Source organism: Cetorhinus maximus, chromosome 11 (genome assembly GCF_964194155.1).
Source record: "Cetorhinus maximus chromosome 11, sCetMax3.hap1.1, whole genome shotgun sequence".
NCBI classification, from domain to species: Eukaryota; Metazoa; Chordata; class Chondrichthyes; order Lamniformes; family Cetorhinidae; genus Cetorhinus; species Cetorhinus maximus.
The window spans coordinates 64,249,265-64,273,802 of NC_135889.1; the positions used below are offsets into that span (position 1 = coordinate 64,249,265).

A 24,538-nucleotide genomic window follows, 5' to 3' on the forward strand; every position below is an offset into this window, starting at 1 on the left:
CGCACTGTGTTGGCCCCTGTAACATTTTTAGGCAAGTTTCCTCTGATGGCTGGGCCCCTGAGCATGTGTGTGAAAAGGAGCACCAACAGCATCCCAGCTACTGAGCACTCGGTTACAAGCAAGTACTGCACTATTGACTCTCATAACTGTCACATGTAAAACTGCTCTTTGCTTCCAAGGCTGAACATAATTGCTGGCTCTCCTTTTGTCCATTTGTTAAGGAGAAATCCATGATCTCTATGGGACTCTGTTACAACACTTTTACTAACACACCCCACACCCCAACTGGAGAAAAGTTTAAGGCCAGAATTTTTCAGCCCCTCACCAACGGGATCATCCGGTCCCACCGATGTGAATGGAGATTTCAGTGGCTCACTGGTCCCGCTGCGGGAGGAACCCCCCCTTGGTGGGGGGTGGTGGGGGGCTGGAAAATTCCAACCTAAACGTTGGAGTGAGGACATTCACTGTGTTCAACTTTTTAAAAAATAATTGCAAACACTATGCAATAAATGATTTGACTTTTTTAAAAAGAAATCTCTCCATCTTCTCATGTTAAGCAAATGTTATTTGCAAGTGCATACTGGAAGAAAAATAAAATAAAAAGCGGAGGGTTTCAATTGCCAGGGACATAATAAACACATCAAGTGTGTGACTTACCCTGCAGGTCAGACACTATGCGCTACATGCCTGCTTTAAAGATGTTAACTAGCTCGGAATAGTTCACCTTACCCCTCTGCGGTGAATGAGAGTTGGAATAAAAGCCGCTGCTGCTAAGATCAGCACTGCCATCTCCAAGGGTGGCGGACGGTGCTGAGCCTGTACTGCGCTTCTGGTCGCCTGGCCTGCTGCCTTGGCAGGGATTTATCCCAGTTCATAAGGTTTTAATCTGCTTTCTTTTCTACCCTTTTATAAGTTTTGGGGAATGGATACCTTCGGTTATTTACTTATATGCACCAATAAACATTCATTTTGAGCTTGAGTGTGTGAGAAACAGTGAATCAGATTGCATCTGACACCGTGATGTGGAAGTGTGGGGCCCCCCCGCCCAAAGCGCGGGGCCCAGGGCAGTCGCCCCTTTCACTGTACCTTAAGGACGGCTCTGTTCTTTGGACATAATCACTTCCCAACCCCTCAACATTTAAGAAACACCCTCTCTTTCTGTTTTTTTTTCATCCTCCTCACAACATACATTTCCACCTAGTTTTGTGTCATCAGAAAATTTGGAAATATTACAATTGGTCCCCACATACAAATCATTGATCAAGATTGTGAACAGCTTTGGCCTAGCACTGATCCTTGCAGTACCCCACTAGTGCTCCTGAGAATGACCTATTTATCTCTACTCTCTGCTTTCTGTCTGTTAACCAATTTTCAGATCATACCTGCATATTGTCCCCAATCCCATGTGCTCTAATTTTGTTTGCTAACCTCCTATGTGGCACTTAAGCCTTCTGAAAATCCAAATACACCACATCCGCTGGTTCTCTTTTATGCTACAAGTAGCATCCTCAAAAAAAACTTCAGGTTTGTCAAATGTGATTTCCCTTTCATAAATCCAAGTTGACTCTGCCCAATTTTACCATTACTTTCTAAGTGTCCAGTTATCACATCCTTTATAATAGATTCTAACATTTTCCCTACTACTGATGCCAAACTAACAGGCCAGTGGTTCTCCATTCTCCTTCTCCCTTCCTTGTTAAATATTAGGGTTACATTTTGCCACTTTCCAGTCTGCAGGAACCTTTCCAGGATAAATAGAATTTTGAAAGATAACCACCAATGCATCCCACTATCTCTATGGCCACCTCCTTTAGCACTCTGGGATGTATTTGGAGATTTATGAATCTTCAATCCAGTTAATTTTTCAAGTACTACCTCTTTACGAATAATTTATTTCAGTGCCTCAGCTTCACAAGTCCCTTGGTTACCTAGTACTTTGGGGAGATTTTCTGTATCTTCTTTTGTAAAGACAGACATAAAGTAATTGCTTAGTTCCTCCACCATTTCCCTATTCTTCCCTATAAATTCTCCTGTCTCCACTTGAAATGGGCCCACATTTGTCCTAGTTAAGCATGTCATTTTCATATACCTAAAGAAGTTTTTGCAATCTGCCTTTGTTTCATGCTAGCCTGCATTCATATTCTCTTTTCCCTTTTCTTATATATGAATGACATGAACTTGGAATGGAGTACAGTTTTGAAGTTTGCATGTAAGAGAAAACTTGGCAACATAGTTAATTGTGAGCAGGAAAAGATCAGACTTCAGTAGGACATAGATTGGTGAAATTGGCAGACTCATGGCAAATGCAATTTAATGCAGCCAAGTGTGAAGTGACGCATTTTGGGAGGAACAATGTGGAGCAGTACTTTTTTGAAGGGATTCCTATTCAAAAATATTTGAAAGTGGCAGAGCAAATTGATGAAGTTGCTGAGCACACACGGGATACTTGGCTTTGCAATTGAGATTGAATACAAAATAAGGAAGTTATGCTAAACCTTTACAAATCTCTGGTTAAGCCTCAGTTATAGTGTTGCGTGCAATTCTGGGCATCACATTTAGGGAGGATGTTGGGGCCTATGAGAGTGCAGAAGACGTTCACCAGGATAATACCAGGGATGTAGGAGTTGATGGATGTGGAGAGATTGAAGTAGTTGGAATTGTTCTGTTTAGAGTAGAGAAGACCTATTAGAGGTATTTGAACTGGGTGGTTTTGAACGAGTAAGTAGGATCAGGAGCCATAGGCCATAAAACAAAATAATTGTCAAAAAAAAACTATAAGGAAAATGAGGATTTTCTTCACAGATGGTTGTTAAGATCTGTAACCCACTAACTGAAAGGGTAGTGGAAGTAGATTCCATTGGAACTTTGAAAAGTAAATTGGACATGTACTGAATTAATTTGTTGTGTTATATGGGACTAAATTAGGCAGCACTTTCAAAAGGGCCAACATAGGCATGATGGGCCAAATAATTCCTTTCTGTGCTGTGATATTGTATGGCTCTTTTCAGTTTGTATTGTGGAATTGTGATAATTGGGATATATACAGACCTAGAATGCTCCAATTTTAGCCCTGGTCTGTGCTAAATTAGCTATACCACACTTGGCTTCCCTATCTCTGGGCATGGGGAGGAGAAAAATGTACAGGGTTCCCATTTTTGTTGGATGACTCGTGTTAGAAGTGTGTATAGATGCAACCTTAGTCTGTAGAGCCTGCAGATTCTAACTGAAGAATTGCCATTTTGGTGAGGTATTTGAGGCTTGCTATAACCTGTTGAATTATATATTGACATCTATCATTGCCTTCAAGAGGGAAGAAAGTGGGAAATACTAGGAGATGAAAAATTACCTGAATGATTTTGCCATTGGATTTTAACTTCATTGGTTTCAAAGTTAACATTCCTGGGTCTTGGACAATCTTAAGAATATGATAAATGTATAATTAACAATGTTGGCAGTGAGGAGAGGCCACAATTGGCAGAAGGGAGACTTGAATTTTGCTTGAGGGGTCAGAGAGAGTACTTCTGCTCCTTCTGGCCCGCAAAGAAAACTCTAAAAAGCAATTACCTTGCTGCTCTTGTCTACATTTAGCTTCCGGTAACTGTTAAATTTATTATATTATAATGCAAGTGTTCCACTTGTTTAAAACAGGAGACAAGCCTCGCAGTCTGCCTCCTTAACATTTTGGCAGGTGTGAACATGATAGCTCCCCTGACCCCCTCCTGCCTGTTGTTTGCCAAGGGTTTGGGGGGCTGTGGGTTTAATATCAACAGCAGTGTGTCCCTCAATTTATTGCTTATTGGTCAGTAATTGAGATCTTGTCCCTTAGGTATTGTAAGGAAGAGGAACAAAGTAGATGATGTTTGTAGAGAACTTTATGCTTTGGAGATACCATTGTAAACAGTTTGTTTGCTGTTGGATTTTTGAAAGAATAAAGGAACATCAGGATCCAGGAAAGTGTGTTGAGATATAGCCAGAAGAAATGTCATGTGATAAGTTGCCGGAAAGTCATGATCCTTAAGCAAAAGTTAGTTATCATCTTGGGTGTGCTGTGAGGCTACTTGTACTGATTGCTTTGAGGGCATTGCTGACTGTAGCGTAGTGTGGAAGAGGGTGGCAGCTTTAATGCAAGCTTCTCTCAAAACAAATGATGCTTATTGTGCTATGAGATGCTTCCAGTGCTTGGCCTCTGAAGGGGATGGTTTCTGGGGCAGGAGGAGAAAGTAGGACCATGCATGCTTCCAAATCTAGCCAGAGAGGCATCAGTCCTTAATTACCTGAAGCTGCTGCATTGGCCAAAAAGCTGAAGTTCAGTGAACTCGGTCCGTTCTTCCATATGGAGAGTTAAATATGCCACCAGGCTACTGATGAAGTATCAGCCTGTCGTACTATTATTTTCTGTTTGGGCCCAGGATCTTTAGAAGAGCCCCTTAGGTACAGCAACCTTTGAGACATAAAGGTCTCTTGTTTGTAGCTAGAACTTGGATGACAGGCTTTGTCCTACTCAGCGGGTCTCTTATGATAACAACTCAGACCATGAAACGTCTTGTTGCTCTTTTAAAAATTACTTGTGCTAAGGTGACACCAAAATTTTATTAAAATAAAACAGCATGGCCTAGGCCTTATCCCATTTTCCTAAATGAGAGGGTATGAAGAAAATATCTGGTGATGAACCAAAAAGTATCTAAGCAATCATTAAAGAAGCAGTTGGGAAAGAATACAATTGGGAAGGCTCATGGAGAAAAATAAATTGTAAATTAACTATATACTAACTACATAAATTTTCAGCCACCTGTATTTTTGGCTAACTTGGTTAGTAGTTAGTCACTTGCTGTCTGATAAGTTACTTGTAAAGCCCTGTCCTAAACTAAACATCAGTTTGTTCCTATGTAGTTTTGCACATTCAATTGTAATTGTCCTTGGTTATCTTGTTAATAGGTTCATTTAAGAGCATAAAAACGTATCTGGCAGAGTCCTAAGCTTATCTATATGGCCTGATGAAATATTTAAAACTCTGTCATTTGAATCTTGTCACCTTTTTAAAATCTTGTCAAGGCTAGGAAGTATGAAAATATTTTTTGTTCATTACTTTCTGCAAATGCTAAATCTCAGTGAATTATAACAAGTTTCATAGCTTTTTTTGAATCAGGCTATTTGATTTTCTGAGCTGTATAATACTGTGCAGTAATAAATTTTGTGTAAAAAAAAAAATGACAGTTTGTATTTGTACTAATCTGCAGGCTTTATCAGTGCCTTAAAACTTTATTTACTTTTATTTCAGGGATGACAGATGATGAAATCCTGAGGGCAGAAATGGTAGCTCAGCTCTGCATGAGTGACAGAACACACAGCACATTATTAGACTTAATATCCTTTTGAAGCAGTTTAGAATTTGCTACAGTGTGGTTTTAGTTTTGGCAGCTAACCATTTAATGCAGTTCTGCAAACATTCAAATTGGACGCTTTTCTAATGTATTTTGTCAGGAAGTATAAAAATTGGTTCTATTGTAGAAATTGGTTGCCAATATTTTAATTTCATATTTTATAGTGTCTAGTTTTCTTGAAATGCTCTAGGTTTAATTTTTAAAGTTTACAAGACGTTCACGTCAATCTGGATAGGTTGACCATTGAAAATATGTTGTAATTCTGGAGTTGTCTATTGCTGACTTTGCTCAACTCCAGGAAACAATTTTCCAGGTGAAAAAGCTTATGCATTTGGATGTTCCTGATGGTGGGTCAAATTCCAATGTAATGCTAAGCTTTAATGCTGCCCATTACATGCTGCCTTCACTATTGCTTTTATCTGCCTGAAACATTCATTTAAAAGCAAAGTACTGCAGATGCTGGAAATCTGAAATTAAAAACAGAAAGTGCAGGAAATACTTAGCAGATCAGGTACCATCTGTGGAGAAGAACAGAGTTAATCTTTCAGGTTCATCAAAACTAGTATCTTCTATAACTAAACATTCATATGTTTGTCTTTTTAATTAAATCTTGCATCTAGTATGCGTCCATAGTGTTACAGCTGGCAAAACCAGTACAACTCTGAAAGATGTTGCATGTTCTTTTGAGAAGAATTCTTGATTGGCTCAAATAACCACAATTTGTTGAGTTAATTGTGCTGTTTTTGACTAAGTGCACTTCTATCAAAAACCATTCTCATTCATTCATATAGCTAGATACCGGTAAATGTTCAGTATCCAGAACAAAACCGGCGATGCCACTTACAACTCAGGTAAACCAAATTGTTCAAACAATTTTTCTCCAGCTTTCATTTAAAAAAAAATTATCCTTAGGCAAAACTAGTTTATATGCAAAATTTCTTCTGTACAGACTTGGTGCTTCCTTTGGAGCTTAAAACTGGCATGTAACTCAGCCCTGAGTTTTGCATTGTTTATGTAGGTTTACCTGACAGCATTTCCTGGGCTTGTGAGTGTGCTCTACCTCCATTTGCTGCCTGAAGACAGTTGAGTTGTCATTTATATATAAGCTTGTTAAAATGATGTTCCTGATGCAAACCCTTAATGTGTTGCTGCAACAAGTAAATACATTTTGAGTGTATTTCTCCTTCTCCCAATGAGATTTCAAAAATAAAATTGGCTGTACTACCTCAAGTACTGCAAAGTTTTTTGCCCTGAATGCTGTCACACAACTCTTCTCTCTCTCTTTTAGAACAGAGATGAGGAGAAACTTGTTTAGCCAGAGAGTGGTGAATCTATGGAATTCATTGCCACAGAGGGCTGTGGAGGCCAGGTCATTGAGTGTATTTAAGACCGAGATAGATAGGTTTTTGATTGGTATGGGGATCAAAGGTTACGGGGAGAAGGCGGGAGAATGGGGTTGAGAAACTTATCAGCCATGATTGAATGGTGGAGCAGACTCGATGGGCCGAATGGCCTAATTTCTGCTCCTATGTCTTATGGTCTTATGGTCTCTCGGGCTGCTGGAACCCCAACCACTTTCTTCCAATGCCAGATTTCAGACCCTACCCACCTTTTCTTTTCCTCCTTCTGAGCTTCTTGCTGCTTTCATCTCTTCCATCTTGCACACCAAACCCGAATACCTTAATTTTCTCTCTTCACTCTCCAAATTGAACCAGTGGCTGCACCACCTGTTGCACTTGAACCTGGTATTTATCTCTAACTGATTGATTGTTTGCTGGTTGCCATTTTGCTGCATGCCCAGAGACTTGACAAAGTTTAACAACTATAATTATGTACATCAATATGTAAAGTCTATAACAGCCCTACAAATATATTAGGAAACAACCAAGAAGATATTAGAAATGAGAAAAAAGTAAACTGAAAGAGGGACACAAAGAATTAGAGTGAAAAAAGCAGAGACTGGCTTGTATTATATAGTGACCTTTCATCAGATCAGTTCTGTTGAAAGGGCACAGAGCTGAAAAGTTATCTTGGTTTCTGTCTGTACAGAAGTTGCCAGACCTACCAAGTATTTCCAACATTTTTTGTTTTCATTTCAGGTTTCCTGCATCGGTAGCATTTTGCTTTTGCATTTATATCGTGCCTTACTATGTTGAAATATTTCAAAATCCCTTGCACATAATTAATTATTTTTTGAGTGCATTAACCATAATGCAGGCAAACAGTATTATTTTGTGTTATCCACACAGTGGGATATATTACATTATTTTTGATCATATCGATAGTGGTCAGAATGTTAATCAGGATACTGAGAGAGCACCTCGATGACCTTCAAGTAGTGCCGTAGGATTTTTAATGTGCTACTGAACCACCAGAACAGGTACATGGGATCCCAGTTTAATGCCTTCTCTGACGGATGGTACATCTGATGACGCAGCACAGTCTCTTTGATGAAGGAAGAGAAAAGTGCAGTTTTTGGCCTTGAGCAACGCCACTGTATTGTGCAATATCTTATGCTCTACTTAGTATAATGCCCCTGTCATAAGACATCTGTAACATTTTGATATTTTTACATATTTGGCCCAGAAGGGATTTTTAGTTTAATTTATATTTTCAAACCGAGTTCTGTTCATAAATTGAGACTCGAGCCATCCAAAATGTTGATTAGAATAGTTGGATTACCAGATCATTTGGTATCAAAAATTTGTACTCTAGCCTATTGTGCAAGTTTTGAGACCTTGGGACTCATTAAGCGCATCTGAAAGGACAGATTGACCAAGCATTTGACTAAGAGGGAGGTTTTAAGAAATGACTTAAAGGAGGAAAGTGAGGCAGTGAGATTTAGGAAAAGAATTCCAGAGCTTAGGGTTGAGGCAGCTGAAGGCATGGCCACCAAAGGTAAAGCAATTAAAATGAGCAGTTCTCGAGACCAGGATTAGATTTGTACAGATATCCTTGTTGTGGGGCTGAAGGGGATTATAGAGATTGGGAAGGACAAGGTCATGGAGAAGTTTGACAACAAGGATGAAAATTTTAAAATCAAGACTTTGCTTAATCCGTGAGCATGGGGTGATGGATAAATGGGACAAGATGCGTGTAAGGACACGAGCAGCAGAGTTTTGAATTACCTCAAGTTTATGGAGGATAAAATATGGGAGGTTGGCCGTGTGTGCATTGGAATAGTCAAGCATGGAGGTAACAGAGGCATGGATTAAATGATAGTGTTGAATGAGTACTTTACATCTGCTTTTACAAAGGAAGAAGATGCTACCCAGGCCGAGGTGGTAGAGGAGGTAACTGGTACACTAGAAGAGCTTACAATTGAGAGGAAGAGGCGTTGAAAAGGCTATCTTTACTTAAAATAAATATGGTACCAGGGCCAGATGAGATACATCCAAGGATACTGAGGAAAATTAGTGTGGAAATTGCAGAGGCTCCAGTGATAATCTCCCATTCTTCCTTAAACACGGGAGGTGCATTGAAAACTAGAGAATTGTGAATGTTACAGCCTTGTTCAAAAAGGGGTGCAAGGATAAAGCTGGCAACTACAGACCAGTCAGTTTGATCTCTGGTAGGGAAACTTATGGAAACTATAGTACGGGATAAAATCAATAATCACTTAGACAAGTGCAGGATAATTAAGGGAAGCCAGCATAGATTCATTGAGGGAAAATCGTGTTTAACTAACTTGCTGGAGTTTTTTGAGCAGGTAACAGAGAAGGTTGATAAGAGAGACACTGTGTTGTTCTGTATATGGATTTTCAAAAGGTATTTGATCCAGTGCCACACAACAGACTTGTGAGCAAAATTCTAGGTCATGGAATAAAAGGCAAAGTAGGCACTTGGATAAGAAATTGACTGAGTGACAGGAAAGAAAGACCAGTGATAAATGGTTGTTTTTCAGATTGGAGAAAGGTTTGTATTGGAGTTCCCCAGGGATCAGTGTTGGATCCCTTGCTCTTTCTGATATGTATTAATGACCTAGACTGGTGTGCAGGGTATGATTTCAAAATTTGCAGATGATACGAAGATTGGAAACTCTATCAACTGTGATGGGGATAGTCTTGAACTTCAAAAGTACTGCGCCCAGTTCTGGGCACCATACTTGAGGAAGGATGTGAAGGTATTGGAGTGCGTACAGAGGAGACTCGCAAGAATGATTCCAGGGATAAAGAACTGTAGCTATGAGGATAGATTGGAGAGGTTGGGACCCTTTTTTCCCTGGAGAAAAGAAGGCTGAGAGGAGACTTGGTAGAGGTATTCAAGATCCTGAGGGGTATGGACAGAGAAAATTGAGTGAAACTGTTCCCACTCAAGAGAACATCAAGAACTAGAGGGCACAGATTCAAAATAATTGGCAGAAAGAGTAAATATGATGTGAGGAAAAATGTTTTCACTCAGAGGGTGGTTGGAGTCTAGAACAATCTTCCTGAAAGGGTGGGTGGAGGCAGGTTCGATCGAGATATTCAAAAGGGAAATGGATTTCTACCTGGAAAGAGAGAATATTCAAGGTTATGGGTTTAAGGCAGGGGAGTGGGACTAGGTGGAATGCTGTTTGAGAACCAGTGCAGACTCAATGGGCTGAATGGTCTCCTGCACTGCAAAGATACTGGGATGAAAGGTACAGAGATTTACAGGAGCGGATGAGCTGAGACGGCGGAGTTAGGCGATGTTACAGAGGTGGAAATAGGCGGTCTTGGTGAAGATGCAAATATGTTGTTGGAAACTCAACTCGGGTCAAATATGACCCAAGGTTGCATACAGTTAGCCTTTTTGTCTCTGGAGACGTCAGTCTAGGGTGCTCTGTCTAATAGCCAGAGAGACAGAGGAGCCTTGCTTTCCTTTTAGTCAGTGAAGGAGACTGTGAGGCCCCTAGACTTGGGCATGACTCGTAAGATTAAAGGTGAAGGCCAATATATTGTAAAATAAAACTAGAAGATGCTGGAAATACTCTGCAGGTCATGGATTGTCTGTGGAGAGACAAAGTTAACATTTCAGGTCCATGACCTCTCATCAGAACTAGAAAAAGTTTGAAGATGTATCAGGTTTTCAGCAAGTACAGAAGTAGGCAAAAGTGAGGAGGAGGGCAGAACCAGATGAAAGGTCTGTGATAAGTTGGAAGCCAGGAGTGACTCAATTCTAAAAGGCATGCAAAACAACAGCTGGTGGGGCAATTGAATCATAAAACCGTTCCCTTTTTTTTCGGAGAGCAATTGCTGACAATGATTCAGCACTTGTAATTTTTTTGCTTCTTCAGACTCCATATTTTATTTCTTTACTTGTACCATGACCCCACTCTTTTTTTTCCCCCCCGGCACCTTTTATGCCCTTTTAATGCCCTTTTGTCATTTAATCACTTCTGCTTTCCACTCTATAACAATCCCCTATTTTCCTTTCTTCTCCTCTCACAAACCCCCCGCTTCCCCTAATCACTTCTGCTTTCCACTCTATAACAATCCCCTCTTTTTCCTTTCTTCCCCTCTCACCAACCCCCTCCCCCCGCCATCCCCTACCTCTCTTCGCTTGAAAACCTGTTACATCTCTAATGTTTTCCAGTTCTGATGCAAGGTTATTGACCTGAAATGTTAATTGTTTCTCTCTCCACGGATGCTGCTTGACCTGCAGAATATTTCCTGCAGTTTGTTTTCATTTCAGATTTCCAGCATGTGCAGCATTTTACTTTTGTGAAGTTGTAAAATAAATTCAGCCCATAACTTTTTGTACACTGAGTAAAAAAAATTGTATTCTGTTGATTCATATATTTATGGTAAACAAGTTTGTTGGTTTGAGGTTGACCTCGTCTAAATTGAAGGGTCTTCTCTTATCTTTTCAAAGGTGAACTGAATGCATATAACATTGCATGCAAGATTATAGTATCCATTACATTTATTGTTAGTGTTACAATCCCTGCCACACAATTGTTTAACTAGATCTTGGGCAGGAAAGATGTTTTGCAGGTTGTAGGGCATGAAAGATCTGCTTATGGAAGTGGCTAGTGATGTTGAACCAGAGAGGGTATCTACTATAAAAGTGTAAATTTGTGACAATACTGGAGAGAGAAACTTCAAGAACTGGGGCCATTGATGGCCATCCTGGAATTGGAGGGGAATTATGAATGTAGTGTAGTGTTTGAGAATGGAGAAGCTCCTTGAATCTGGAAATGGGAAGGATAGGGGCCATAGGAGCTAGGTAGACTAAAGGGGATGTGGGACGTGGCAGGGGGCAGAGTATGAGAGCATTGGATGCTGTTGGAATGTGGCATGATTGTTTGGTGCAGAAAATGGCAGTCTTGTGGGAGAGTGGGCACCAATGGAATGGAATGAATTACCTTAGCCTGTTTTAGAACATCAGACCCTAACTCACCCCATCTGTGGTGTCTCATTGTGCTGTAACCATTCTATGATTATGAGGTTACAGCACAGAAGGAGGCCATTTGACCCATTGTGTCTTCGCTGACTCTGCAAGGGCATTCGGCTAGTTCCGCTCCTGTGCCTTTTCCCCATCGCTCTGTAAATTTTTTCTCTTCAATTAATTATCTAATTCCTTTTTGAAAGCCACAATTGAAACAGTCGTCTTCACGTTGTCAGGCCGTGCATGCCAGATCCTAATGATTTGCTGTATAAAATAAAGTTTTTCCTCATGTTACCGTGGATTTCTTTGCCAATCAGCTTAAATTGGTATCCTGTGGTTCTTGACCCTTTGGCAATTGGAAACAGTTTCTCCCTGTTTACTCAGTCCAGACCCCTTATGAAATCTCTTAATCCAGGATGACCAACCTTCATGGATTTTCTGGGACTGTCCTGGAATTTGCCATCCTGTCCCACATCCTGGGTGTGGGCTTCCAAAGTCGGGTTTGGCAGCAACAGTGGTCTTCTCAGCCCTGAGTCCAGTGGGATTGGGAACAATACAGGGCCAGGGGGGTATCTGCCAGACTGAGGAGGGGTGGGGGGAAAGGAAGGAGAGGTGGTGGAGGGGCCTGGGGGCAACCCTGAACTTTGTGGGATCCGGGCAGCAGAAAAGGTGTCGGGAGGGCTGACGGCACTCTCCTTGCCCCTGACATTTCAGCAGCAGCACACCCCCCCCCCCCCCCACACACACACACACACACACACACACACACGCCTCTGGTCAGGTTACACAACCCCTCGTTCCTTGAAACTCAACAGCAGCCATCATCCCAACTCCTGCTGTTGCCCTGCTCCTCAACAGCAAAAAACCCCACCTCTGTTTCCTCTGGCAAAGTGTTCCTTAATTCTTTTCCCCCAGAGTTGTTTACCCTGTCTTAATCTTCACTTCTCCAAGAAGAACAGCCCTAGTTTCTGCAACCTATCCACGTAAATGAAGCCTACCATTCTCATAAATCTTTTCTGCATTCTCTCCACAGTCTTTGCATCCTTCATAAAATGTGGTGCCCGGAAGTGGGCATAATACTCCAGTTGAAGATGCACCAATGTTTTATGAAGGTTCACCATGACTTTTTTTTTGTTATGCTCTATGTCTCCTAACAGCTTTCTCCTAAACCCTGTTTTGTTTTTGCTGTCAGACATTCCTCCCCACTAGTTCTGCTGCAGTCCCTTTCTCTTTTTTCTATCTTAAAGCAATAGGTGCAATATTGTTGAGTTTGCTGACTTAGAAAATTTTTAATAAATGGAAAATTTGATAAATATACCACAAGTAAGTTCAAAAGTACATTGATTTAGTAGTTCCAGTCTTTGATAGCAGATACTTCATTGACAATCAAAACATTGGTGCAGAAGGGTTTTTAAAACTGAATTTTCAACTTTAGGAAAAAGAGCCATTTTTCTGTGGCACTTAACGGGAATGTATATACAATGCTTGTGAAAGTTAACATAAAAATATTGCGAATAGTGCACGTTCCCTGTCCATATTGTCCTTGCTGCCTGTGTTGTGAATTTTGTATGACTTCTAAGGCCACCAAATATTACTGAGATATAAGGCTGTGCAGCCACTAGGAGGTGCTATGTATAAAGCACCTCAAAACATCAGCTATTATCTTTTCAATTTTAGGCTTATAAAAAAAACTTTTGGGTGTTTTTGAACCTTATTTTGTGCTTTCCACTTAATTTTCATGGCACTTGAAAAGTCTCCTTACTCCTGATGTAGTTATAGCAGCCTGATCCTAGTCTTCAAGTAGAGGCGTCCCTCCCTCTGCTCAACTTCTGGCCTGGCCTTGTGTTTAGTGCTTGGACCTACCTCCTTGGCTCAACTTTTCCTCCCCTTCTTCCTGTGTTTATAACCCTGTTTAGTAATTGTGAGGTTTGTAGCTCTGACCCACTGACGACCCCTGCATCATGGTTTTGCGGCAGCCCATATCCCTCTGTATGCCTCTGGTATTAATGAAATGCATTATTAAACAGGCTCTCAAAGAGCTATTTTTTAAAAAAAACTATCACTTTGGGGGAATGCAAAAATTTGACTGTAGACTGAATATCTAATTGTTGCTTTTGATTTTTGTTCTGCTGTTTATTTTCTCTGGGCACATGTGGTTTATTTCATTGTGCCTCCCAATATCTTTTTGTCTTATGTTTCTTTTATCTCTTGCTTTCCCTTTATCTCCCTCTTATTTTCTGTTTTTTCATTTTGAACATTTGTGGCTGAATTTCACTCTGCCTTTTTTCCCTGTGTCTCATTCATTTTATCTTGCTCATTCCATCTGTTTCCCCTCCCTCTCTTTTCTCTCTCTCTCTCTCTCTGTATGTGTTTGTATCTTTGTCTGTTACATTCTCTTTCACTTTCTAAAGTTTATGGAGCAGAATGTTAAAGCTATAACAGATATGTGATGTGATCAGAGCGCTTATTTCTTTCTCTCTCTTTCAAAACAACCTATGCATTTTACCTCAGTAAAGCTTTTGAAATTCATCCTCCAGCTTTTCATATAATTTTGTAAAACTAGAAATTTCTAGAAGCTAAAGAAATCCTTTCTTCCATTTAGTTGACTGAAGAGCTGGGGAATTAGATACACAGCTTGTACTTTAAATTGCAGTTATCCTGGCATCAAAATTTAGGCCATTCTCAAAGCTGATGTCTTCTTGTTTGGGGAGGCAAAGTAAGAAAGAGGGAAGAATGGATACATAATTGGAAGGAGCATTCATTCAAGCTCACTCGAACACGAATGGGCTTATTTTCAAAAGTTAGATGTGTGCTCACTTATTCAAAACCTAAGTTATTTACTGATTGTTTTATTTCTGCTAGGAATGTAGCTTGTTGAAACTTGAATATTTTCACATTTTTTGTTTACTCTTAGGAGTCATTTTTCTTAACTAAATTTGTACATCCCTGAAAACCCCAACCCAAAGAGTGGGATTATTCCAGGTAGCTACTATTTCGAAACCATGCTTTCTGCTGTAGCTGATTTTAAAGCTCCAGTCTTCGAGCCGGGAGGTTCCATGCAGCAGGGGATGTACACACCTAAAGGTATGTCTTTATATTAATAGTTGTTTGATCTGAAACTTGACAGATATTTTAGGAAATTGTCTTAAAATATGACTTGCAAAATTTTAAATAAGTATTGAACTTTTTGGAAAATTTACAAATTCTTCTCAACTACTTTGCTGCTCATAAATTAGATCTCTTGTGGTCTTCAACAGAGAAAATTACCATTGAACACAAATTATTTTTGTGACTTTCTATCATTTTTTAAAGAAAATTTATACACTGCACACATTCCTAACCTGAATTACTACTTTTGTTTTCCTAATTTTTGTTAAGGTGGATATAGTTCATATCTGTGTCATTTGTCAAATTTGTTTTGTTCTTGTGTTAGAGATGATCTCTCAATTTTGCATTGTGACTTTTGCCTTTGCTTTTCACCAGGCAGTGGGCCAGTTTTGTTGTGAATTAAAATTCTATTAGGAGTTCATTGACTTTTTTCCCCACCTTGTAGTAATTCTCCAATGTTACTGCTAGATCTAACTATCAGATGTTGGCTCAAGTACTTTCAATTCTAGAACAAGTCTCTAGAGACACTCATTTTCTTTATTCTGTGGTCGACTTTGTTGCTTTATTGAGGGGGGATAAAGCAAGAATGGGAAGAGGGGAGGTAAAAGATCAAGAAAAATGTAGAGAAAACAAAAAGGTGAATAGAAGCCAACTTTGGCTCAGCAAGTTCACCCGATGAATAGGTGAGCAATATAGACCAGGAGCATCTTGCTTGGTTTGTGCTGTTACCTTTCCAATATTTTTTCTGCTGTTTTTATTAGATTTATAGAAATGATCTTTATCACAACTTTCAACAATAAACATTTGCAGCAGCTTTGAACATAGTTGATGGTTTCAGTATGTGCTAATTCAAAATGCTCCAATTGACTCCAGTTAGGGAGGATGCCTGGCACTAACTGTTTCAATTTTTGCATCCATAAGACACTCAATGTTCTAAAGACCTTCACTCTAAATAATTTAAGTGTCCAGTAGCATCTAAGAAAGGTTGCACGCATGGTGCCACAATTTTTTTGGATCAACAGGACTTATCCCCTTAAACTCTGTCCAGTATTACTTGGGAGTTGATTGCACTGGTTCTGGCTCAGATCCAGGCCATGCTGTCATCTCTGACCACATCAGTTAGAGACCAGTTTTGGTACTGAGACTTCAGTTATGGATGTGGGCAAGTTGATTTTCAAAATGAACCTAGAACCTTGGTTAGACCATACCTGGAGGAGTACTGTGTGCAGTTTTGGTTCCCTTACTTTAGGAAGGATATTGCCATAGAGGGAGTGCATTGAAGATTCACCAGACTTGTTCCCGGGTTGGCAGGACTGTCCTATGAAGAGAGATTGGGGAAAGGTGATCTCATTGAAACCTACACGATACTTAAAAGGATAGACAGGGTCGATGCAGATAAAATGTTTCCCCTGGCTGAGGTGTCTAGAAAAAGGGAACACAATTTCGCAATGAGGGTCAAGCCACTTAGGACCGAAATGAGGAGAAATTTATTTACTCAGAGGGTTGTGAACCTTTGGAATCCTCTACCTCAAATGGCTGTGGAAGCTCAGTCATTGAGTATTTTTAAAGCAGAGATTGACAGATTTCTAAATGTCAATGACATAAAGGGATATGGGGATAGTGTGGGGGGGGGCGGGGGGGTGGTGGTAGTGGGGTAGTCATTGAAGCATTATTTACATGGATTTTAGTAAGGCATTTGACAAGGTCCTACACGGCAGACTGGTCAAAAAAGTGAGATCCCATGAGATACAATGGAAGGTGGCAAGTTGTTTCCAATCGCTGAGCCAATTTTGGATTCAAAGGGTAATGGTCGATGGATGTTTTTGCGAATGGAAAACTGTTTCGAATGATGTTCCACAGGGCTGAGTGTTATGGCCTTGCTGTTTTGTTGTATGTATTAATGATTTGGACATAAATGTGGGAGTTATGATTGAGAAATTTGCAGATGACAAAAATTGGCTGTGTGATTGATGGTGAAGAGGATAGCTGTTGTCTCCAGAATTATATCAATGGTTTGGTTGAGTAGGCAGAGAAGTGGCAAATGGAATTCAATCCAGAAAAGTTGAGGTAATGCATTTGGGGAGGACAAATAAAGCAAGGGAATACTCAATAAACAGGAAGTTAGTGAGAGGGGTTGAAGAATTGAGAGACCTTGGAGTGCATGTCCACATTGGAGGTTGAGAGGTGACCTAATTGAAGTGTACAAAATTATGAGGGGCCTAGATAGGGTAGACAGTAAAGACTTGTTTCCCCTAGCTGAGGGGTCAGTTACCAGGGGGCACAGTTTCAAAGTGATTGGTAGATAGAGAGGACATGAGGAACAATGTTTTCACCCAGAGGGTGGTGGGTGTCTGGAATTCAATGCCTAAATTGGTGGTTGAGGCTGAAACACTCAACTCATTTAAAAGGTACTTGAATCTGCATCTGAAGCGCTGTAACCTGCAAGGCTAAGGACCAGGTGCTGGAGAGTGGGATTAAAATGAGCAACTAGTTTCTTTTTCTGGCTGGCACCGACATGATGGGCTGAATGGCCTCTTTTTGTGCTGTAACTTTTCTGTGGTTCTAAGTGATGATTAACCATGATTGTGTTGAATGACGGAGCAGGCTCGATGGGCTGAATGGCCTACAGCTGTTTCTGTCTTCCTATGTTCCTATGATTTGACCTCTGGCTTGTCCATCTTACTATTTGCAACCCACGACATCAGATTTTTAAAATTTTTCTTTCATGGGATTTGGGTATCATTGACAGGGCCAGCATTTGTTGCCTATTGCTAATTGTCCTTGCTAGGCCATTTCAGAAGGCAGCTAAGAGTCAACCACATTGCTGTCGGTCTGGAGTCGAATATAGACCAGACAAGGTAAGGATGACAGATTTCCTTCCCTAAAGTACGTTAATGAACCAGACTGTTTTTTACGGCATGCAATGATAGTTTCATGGCCACCTCTACTGAGACAAGCTTTCAATTCCAGATTTTTTCAAGCTTTCAATTTCAGATTTTTTTATTAATTGAATTTAAATTCCACCAGCTTCCCGGTGGGATTTGAACCCATGCCCTCAGAGCATTAGCCTGGGCCTCTGGACTACCAGTTCAGTGACATTACCGCTATGCCGCTATCTTCCCCCAGTCAGGATGCCCTGGTATGGGCTAATGTTAAGGTGTAATCTAGAACAGTGCTTTCCAAACTATTTCCCAAAGTGACCCATTTTAACACTTAAAATTAACATGAGATGCCAATAAAAACAAAACAATAAGGCAGCATGCTAATACTCAGTATATAAATATTAAAGCTTATTTATTATAGATCAACATATAATATATCATATAAACCTGAAAACCTGTTTTTAAAGTATGTCTGTGTCTTAGAATCTGTGATTTGCAGGACTATTGAGGGACCATATGCGAGCTGTTGCCTGAACAGATGACATGTTGAATGTTCTGCTAGGTGCATTGATCCTAGTGTTGAAGCTTGCAATTTTTTGGCCAGACTGAAAGAAAAACTGAATCTTCAGGGAAACTGAAATAGAAACTGAATCTGAAGCTGGTTGAAACCAGATAAAAGATACAGAGCCATCCAAGCTCAGAAGACTCAGTGGTGCAGAGGAGGTTGGTTGAAGGAAAACAGAAGCCTGGATCTGGGATTGGGGATAAAAGCAAATAAGGTTACTGCTACTATTTCAGCTATTTTAAAGGAACTGATTGACCAGCCACTGGCCATACAATGCACAGGGTCGTTACTGAGGGTTTGGATAAAAATGGTTCGGGTGGATCCACGTCATCAAGACTGTCGTGAGCAGAGCTGAGGAGGTTCTGCAGATGTGTGCCATTTTGTTGAAGACCATACTTGTGGAATTTGGGTTGGCTGGGTGCTGCTTGTTGGATGAGGATTGGTGGCTAAATCCTGGGGGGGGGAAAGAGGATCTGGAATTCCACCTGAGGAAATTCGCAGTATACGAAATAAGGTCAATGAGCTTGTGGCGCAGATTGAAATTGGCAGGTATGATGTGGTGGGCATCACGGAGCATTGGCTGCAAGGGGATCAGGACTGGGAGCTAAATATCCAAGGATATACATCCTATCAAAAAGATAGGCAGGTTGGCAGAGGGGGTGGGGTTGCTTTGTTAGTAAGAAATGAAATTAAATCGATAGCAAGAAATGATATAGGGTCAGATGATGTAGAATCTGTGTGGGTAGAGTTGAGCAACTGCAAAGGTATAAAAACCATAATGGGAGTTATGTACAGGCCTCCGAACAGTAGTCAGGATGTGTGGCACAAGATACACCAGGAGATAGAAAAGGTGTGTCAGAAAGGCAAGGTTACAGTGATCATGGAGGATTTCAATATGCAGGTAGACTGGGAAAATCAGGTTGGTAGTGGATCCCAAGAAAAGGAATTTGTGGAATGTCTCCGAGACGACTTTTTGGAGCAGCTTGTGGTGGAGCCCACTAGGGAACAGGCAATTCTAGATTTAGTGATGTGTAATGAGGCAGATTTGATAAGGGAGCTTAAGGTGAAGGAACCCTTAGGAGGAAGTGACTATAATATGATAGAATTTACCCTGCAATTTGAGAGGAAAAAGCTGGAATCGGATGTAACGGTATTACAGTTGAATAAAGGCAATTACAGAGGCATGAGGGAGGAGCAGGCCAGAATTGACTGGGAGATGAGCCTAGCAGGAAAGACAGTGGAACAGCAATGGCAGGAGTTTCTGGGAGTAATTTGGGAGACACAGCAAAAATTCATCCCTAGGAAGAAGAAGCATACTAAAGGGAGGACGAGGCAACCATGGCTGACGAGGGAAGTCAGGGACAGCATAAAAGCTAAAGAGAAAGCATACAATGCGGCAAAGAGCAGTGGGAAACCAGGGGATTGGGAAGCCTACAAAGACCAACAGAGGACAACTAAAAAAGAAATAAGGAGGGAGAAGATTAAATATGAGGGTAAACTAGCCAGTAATATAAAAGAAGATCGCAAGAGTTTTTTTTAGATATATAAAGGATAAGAGAGAGGCAAAAGTGGACATTGGGCCGCTGGAAAATGACGCTGGAGAAGTAGTAGTGGGGAACAAAGAAATGACGGAGGAACTGAATAGGTACTTTGCGTCAGTCTTCACAGTGGAAGACATGAGTGACATCCCCAAAGTTCAAGAGAGTCGGGGGGCAGAGGTGAGTATGGTGGCCATTACCAAGGAGAAGGTGCTAGGAAAACTGAAAGGTCTGAAGGTGGATAAATCACCTGGACCAGATGGATTACACCCCAGAGTTCTGAAGGAGATAGCTGAAGAGATAGTGGAGGCGTTAGTAAAAACAAAAAGCTGCTGCGGATGCTGGAAATCCAAAACAAAAACTTGTTCTGTTGAAGGGTCATGTGGACTCGAAACGTCGACTCTTTTCTTCTCCACCGATGCTGCCAGACCTGCTGAGTTTTTCCAGGTAATTCTGTTTTTGTTGTGGAGGCGTTAGTGGTGATCTTTCAGGAATCACTGGAGTCAGGGAGGGTCCCAGAGGACTGGAAAATTGCTAATGTAACCCCCCTGTTTAAGAAGGGAGTGAGGCAAAAGACGGGAAATTACAGGCCGATTAGCCTGACCTCGGTCGTTGGTAAGATTTTAGAGTCCATTATTAAGGATGAGATTTCAGAATACTTGGAAGTGCATGGTAAAATCGGGCAAAGTCAGCATGGTTTCATCAAGGGGAGGTCATGCCTGACAAATCTGTTAGAATTCTTTGAGGAGATAATGAGTAGGTTAGACAAGGGAGAGCCAATGGATGTTATCTACTTGGACTTCCAGAAGGCCTTTGACAAGGTGCCGCACAGGAGGCTACTCAGTAAGATAAGAGCCCATGGTGTTAGAGGCAAGGTACTAGCATGGATAGAATATTGGCTGTCTGGCAGGAGGCAGAGAGTGGGGATAAGGGGGTCCTTCTCAGGATGGCGGCCGGTGACTAGTGGAGTTCGGCAGGGGTCAGTGTTGGGACCACAACTTTTTACTTTATACATTAATGATCTAGATGAAGGAACTGAAGGCATCCTGGCTAAGTTTGCAGATGATACAAAGGTAGGTGGAGGGACAGGTAGTATTGAGGAGGTGGGGAGGCTGCAGAAGGATTTGGACAGGTTAGGAGAATGGGCAAAGAAGTGGCAGATGGAATACAACGTGGGGAAGTGTGAGGTCATGCACTTTGGTAGGAAGAATAGAGGCATAGACTATTTTCTAAATGGGGAAAGAATTCAGAAATCTGGAGTGCAAAGGGACTTGGGAGTCCTAGTCCAGGATTCTCTTAAGGTTAACTTGCAGGTTGAGTTGGTAGTTAGGAAGGCAAATGCAATGTTGGCATTTATTTTGAGAGGACTAGAATATAAAAGCAGGGATTTGCTGCTGAGGCTTTATAAGGCTCTGGTCAGACCACATTTAGAATATTGTGAGCAATTTTGGGCCCCGTATCTCAGGAAGGATGTGCTGGCCCTGGAGAGGGTCCAGAGGAGGTTCACGAGAATGATCCCAGGAATGAAAGGCTTAACATATGTGGAACGTTTGAGGACTCTGGGTTTATACTCGATGGAGTTTAGAAGGATGAGGGGGGATCTGATTGAAACTTACCGAATACTGAAAGGCCTGGATAGAGTGGACGTGGGCAAGATGTTTCCATTAGTAGGAGAGACTAGGACCTGAGGGCACAGCCTCAGAGTAAAGGGACGACCTTTTAGAACAGAGATGAGGAGAAACTTCTTTAGCCAGAGAGTGGTGAATCTATGGAATTCATTGCCACAGAAGGCTGTGGAGGCCAGGTCATTGAGTGTACTTAAGACTGAGATAGATAGGTTCTTGATTGGTAAGGGGATCAAAGGTTACGGGGAGAAGGCGGGAGAATGGGGTTGAGAAACTTATCAGCCATGATTGAATGGCGGAGCAGACTCGATGGGCCGAATGGCCTAATTTCTGCTCCTATGTCTTATGGTCATAGCTTTGAAGGACTTTGTGACTGAAATTAGTGCCATATATGCAAAGTGGGCTGCCCAATAAACCTCTGAGATCTATCCTTGTATCTGCTATTTAATGTGTAACTTATAGTTTATATTGACCGCAGTTTGTCTGTTCTTGTTTCTTTCACGTTGATTTTGGTTCAGTTGTTAAAGTGAAAGTTGTAAAAAGTGAAATCTTATCTATTAGTCTTGTTAGTGTTGTTTGGTAAATTTGGTTCTTCTGATTTATTGGTTTCCACAGTGATCATAATATTTGTAAAAATGTCCTTATTTTATGTACTCACCAAGCATAATGAGACACATGGGTGACACAGTTACTCAAAAAATCTGATTGTGGGGTTGTTACTGTATGTCTAATCTTCAGTGTGACATACAGGGTTGATCATTTACTGTGGTAAATCTAACTTCACACAAATACATCCTGGAAAAAGGAACCATGACTTTTAATACGCCTGTTGCAATGCCAGGATAGTGAGTCTTCGTAATCCTGTCAGAGAAACTCTGGAACTTGTGATCTGCTTTTGGGAAAAACATGAAATTTCAATAAGTTGTTCAGTTTCAGCTGTGAGCAAACCCATGTCAAGCTGACATTGAAAGAAGTTTTAGACCAAATTGAACTGTGTCACATCTAAATTGGGAAAAGGATTCAACGTGCGCCTCCAGGCAACTGAGATGGTCTCTTTGTTACATGATTGGAACACTGATTTTTATTTCATCGGACAGAACCTTCGAAAGTTGTGGAAGGAGTCGTAGTTCAACTTCATGCTCTTCCAAAATGCAAGTTTCTTCATGGCGATTCTATCACTCGGGTGAAGAATGTTTGTGTCCTTTCCTACGTATTTGCAATCCGTTCATTTAATTTCCCAAATATATCTGACATAAGAGAAAATCAATGAACTCTTTTTTGCAGTTATTGCAAATGCAAGCAGGTGATTCTTCAGTTCAAAAAAAATCCTTTGCAGTACCCTTTCTCTTGATAGCCAGTGGACCTCGGTGTGAAATAACAGGACATCATGATCAGATCCCATGTCTTCATAGAGTTTTGCAGACAGATGTGCATGAAGTAGGCATGGTTTAATGTCGTTTATGTATCCATAGACCGAATGGAACTAGTACAGGTGCAAGAACTCAAATATTTAGGAAGCATAATATCTGTAGAGGGCAGATGCAACAAAGAAGTAAGAACAAAGATAGCAATGGGAAAGGCCACATTTGGTAAGAAGAGACGGTTGCCAACTAGAAAGCTGAATAAAACTCAACTCAGGAAGCAACTTGTAAAGAGCTTGATTTGGAGTATTGTTTGGTATGGACGTGAGACTTGAACCTTCTGGAAGGAGGAGACCAACTTGTTAAACGGCTTTGCAATGTGGATTTGGCGGAGAATGGAAAGGATCTGCTGGAAAAAGAAGTAACAAATGATGAACTGCTGAGGAGAGTGAACAAACAAAGAAATTTGCTGAACATAATTAGGAAAAGACAGAGAGCCTGAGAGCCACTCATCTTAAGAGGAAACCAACTAGTGAGAGATGTTATAATGGAGGGAAGATTTCAAGGGAAAGGAGGCAGAGGAAGGAAGAGAATATCAATGCTAGATGGTGTAAAAATTGAAGTAAGGTGTTAGCAAATGAAAAGAATGGCACAACTTAGAGATGGAAAGACTACTATGAGCCAAGGAGCAGAGCACTCTGATTGATATTGATGATGAATTGATGTGACCCGCTGCAATTCTTGACTTAACTCTGTGCTCAGCTCTTTAGTTGCTCAGTTCTTTAGATTCTCTGTGCAGCATGCAGAGAGTCCAAATATCAGACAGAGCAACTCTCCTCGCAAAGGTATGCAGGTTGTGGCCTGCCATATAATGGGAAAACCATTAGTACAAAATCCAACCATGTCACCCCACAGAAGCATTTTTTGTCCTCCGTGTACCCCTGTAAAACACTGAATATTGCATGTGCTGTTGAATGTTCAGGAAATGGGAGACGGAACAGAATGTTTTCAAGAATACTATTCTCCCATATGTAGCACACAAAAGCCAATGTGTAAGCATCATGCTCCTCGGTGCTCACATCAATTTGAAGAGCAAAAGCAGGTGAGCATTTCGGGCGCTCCACGCGTGGTTTCCTGATTAGCTGCTGTTGCCTCAATTCTTCACTTCATGGTGTTGTTTGAGAGAGGTACAGTGGTAAGTTTATTTGTCTCTGCCTCCCCACACATTGATTTTACCTGCTGCAATCAATATAGTTAAAATAAAGTTCCCACAATCATGTGAGTTTCCTTTGCCTGTGCAAATCAGGTATCTCACCTCAAAAATTGCTCTTTCAGCTTGTTTGGAGACTGTTAAGGACCTCTTAAACTAAACTTGTTGCTGTGAAAGCTACTGTTCAGATGCTGAAAAAATTATTGTGATTTCCTCATGAACAGCTTCCAATTGTCGATTAAGTTAACTTTCCTTCACATGTTCACCAAACAGCATGTTGAGACAAATGAAGCATATTGGCAAAATCACAAGTAAACCCATATTCAAGGAAAGCACCATAGTATTTATGAATACTTTTCTTACTTTCTCATTTTATTCTTTACATTTACAATGTAATCGGATGGCTCACTTCTGGAGCGAGAAGCTCTGCATAAAAATTTGTCTATGGTGTTAGAAACTGTTGCTGTTAATTATCAAAACGACTCTTCTCATTTACACTAGTTGCATAGGCATGACT

General features: G+C 40.8%; 1 protein-coding gene across 4 annotated transcripts in view; it reads left to right on the forward strand.

Moving 5' to 3' along the window:
* ubr3 (ubiquitin protein ligase E3 component n-recognin 3) overlaps window positions 1–24,538 on the forward strand; it is a 353,894-nt gene that overhangs the window by 94,462 nt on the left and 234,894 nt on the right. For all 4 annotated transcript variants that reach the window (XM_078552128.1, XM_078552129.1, XM_078552130.1 and 1 more), the window contains exons 17-18: window positions 5,279–5,364; window positions 14,675–14,816. In XM_078552128.1, the coding sequence (XP_078408254.1) occupies window positions 5,279–5,364; window positions 14,675–14,816 (228 nt within the window). The remainder of the gene's footprint in view (window positions 1–5,278; window positions 5,365–14,674; window positions 14,817–24,538) is intronic.